General features: G+C 38.6%; 1 protein-coding gene across 1 annotated transcript in view; it reads left to right on the top strand.

Moving 5' to 3' along the window:
- Positions 1-1940: 1940 nt before the first annotated feature.
- Positions 1941-2500, top strand: part of LOC147468662 (uncharacterized) — an 890-nt gene continuing 330 nt past the window's right edge. Inside the window, exons 1-2 of the mRNA XM_086553132.1 lie at positions 1941-1952; positions 2042-2500. The exon at positions 2042-2500 is cut by the window's right edge and continues 330 nt beyond it. Coding sequence (XP_086409258.1) covers positions 1941-1952; positions 2042-2500 — 471 coding nt within the window. The remainder of the gene's footprint in view (positions 1953-2041) is intronic.

A 2500-nucleotide genomic window follows, 5' to 3' on the forward strand; every position in this document is an offset into this window, starting at 1 on the left:
CCTTTGACATGGCTCATGCTCAGGAAAACAATACCAGCGTGGTCTGTGGATCGAAATATTATCTTAAAAAAGAAGAAGAAGAAGAAAAAAAAAGTGTGGCTATTTAAAAATAGCCTAATCTATAACATCTAATAGGGAGCATGTATGCATTCATGTGAATGCTTGAGAAGTGTGTATCATCCCCGCAATATGAAAGGTTTTGCAGTTTTGTTGGGAGAAAAAGGCAAAGCAATTAACTTTTTTGTCATCATATTTTCAGATGATTAACTTTAGTTCTTATAGCCTCACCCAACCAAAACATAAAAGTATGAAACTGAAAGCACAGTAGAATTAAACGTAATTAAACACATACACATACACACACATATGTGTGTGTGTGTGTGTGTGTGTACAGTATGTATGTACTTAACGTATCATGTAAAAATTAAGATTAAAAGTAAACAAGTATATCTGATATCAGTTGTAATGAAGATGAATGAAAATAATCACAACAATACGGTTAGTGATGAATCTAATCTTTCATATACAATACCTAATGGAGATGGCATTAATTCAAACAGATAGATGGTAAGATTCAGTATTCATTGTATTATAAATCACTATTACTATTATACCGATGCTCATATCCATAATCAAATCCCGTAACATCTTTGTTTGATTTGTGTTTGGGGACTTATTGTTTGTACATGATATTTATAATTATTCAGAAGCTGGAGAATATCGTATGATAAATTTAAATCCAAAGGATAAAGAAGATGTTTTATATAACATGCAGACTTGTGTAATTATACATACATGGAAACATAATAAAAACAAATAACTTTCAAATGTCAATCAGATATATTGACATATTCAGTCAGCTCCTTATGGTCCGCTATAAAGCGAGGAAGGTGCAGGAAGCCCATAGCTTCCACCGCCGATACTATCTCCACTTCTGCTTCTAATACCACTACCAAAGCCACCTCAAGGAAGAGTTGGATTCTCTCCTCCTTCGTAGTTCACATAGAAAGAACACTTCAGGGTTGGATGGTGGTGGTGCTGGCACCTCGATCACTTGCTGTCCTTGCTCAGACTGCTTGTTAAGGGCGAATAAAAACATGCGTTCCCTCGGAGGAGGTAACAGAAGGGTTTAGATCCTTAAGCACCACCAGGAAGCCTCACAATCACAACATTAATTTCCAGTTTAGGTTTGGGAATGTAGGGTGGCTGACTGGAGAACCTGATTTGGTAGCACATCATACAAGGAAACACGACTGTTCACTTGAGGTGTAACTCAGTTGCCGTCCGAGTGACGCACTTGTCCACCGCCACAACTCCCAGTATTGAAGGATGGACCGGATAGCGGGGCGCCGGGCACTGCAGAAACCAGTGCTAAAAGTTTCGAGAAGAGAAGTTGTGTTTTAGCATATATTCTTTAAGTATACGTTAAAAGGACTATACACATTGAACACTTTTTATTACTAAGATCTCCATGTTGGATGACGATGCTGGTAATCCTCTTTTCTCAAAAGAAGAAGAAGAAAAAAAAAAAAAAAACAAGAAAGAAAGAAAGAAAAAAAAACAACAACATTGCCTAATTCTCACGGGGAATGCTGTAATACGGAAAGAGGCACACACACATAAACATACATACATACATACATACATATATATATATATATATGTATATATATATATAAATTTATACATATATATGTATGTATATTTATATATATCTATATCTATCTATCTATCTATTCATCTATCTATCTATCTATCTATCTATATACATATACATATATATTTAGATATATATGCAATTATGTATGTATGCGTGTGTGTTTGACCGGATATTAACCATGATTCGTGCGTTAGTGGAGAAAGGAATGACAATATGTAGGAGGAGCAATATTTGTCAGTATATATATGGCTTCATCTGATCGGAAGACAAGACATCCAACATGAGGCTGCTGGTGAGTAGTGCAAAGCTCAAATTGTCATGAAGTGTCTTCTTACGTGTAAAGTTCTTTCTGTATCTGAAGAGTACCCATTTTTCTCGAAGATAATATCGCTGGTGGCTGCCGTGTCCGCTGCCCCGCAGGGATACAACCTACCAACGCCATCCGGTCCTTCGTTTAACGCTGGGAGTTGTGGCGGTGGACAAGTGCGACACGTAGACGGCAGCTGCGTTACACCTCAAGTGAACAGTCGTGTCTTCTTGTACGATGTGCCACCAAATCAAGCTTCATCCAGTCAACCACCGAATATTCCCAAACCTAAATTGGAACGTAATGTTGTGTTTGTGAGGCTTCCTGACGGTGCTCAGGGACCTGAACCTATCGTGGTACCTCCCCCGAGGCAACAACACGTCTTGTTCGTCCTTAACAAGCAGTCTGAACAGGGTCAACAAGTGATCGAAGTACCAGCACCACCAGCATCGGATCCCGAAGTGTTCTTCGTCAACTACGCAGAAGGAGAGAACCCAAGTCTTCCTGGTGGAGTAGACCTCCAAACGGCATTA

This window comes from Penaeus japonicus, unplaced genomic scaffold, assembly GCF_977035675.1.
Source record: "Penaeus japonicus unplaced genomic scaffold, GWHDUDI00000001_assembly GWHDUDI00000027, whole genome shotgun sequence".
NCBI lineage: Eukaryota > Metazoa > Arthropoda > Malacostraca > Decapoda > Penaeidae > Penaeus > Penaeus japonicus.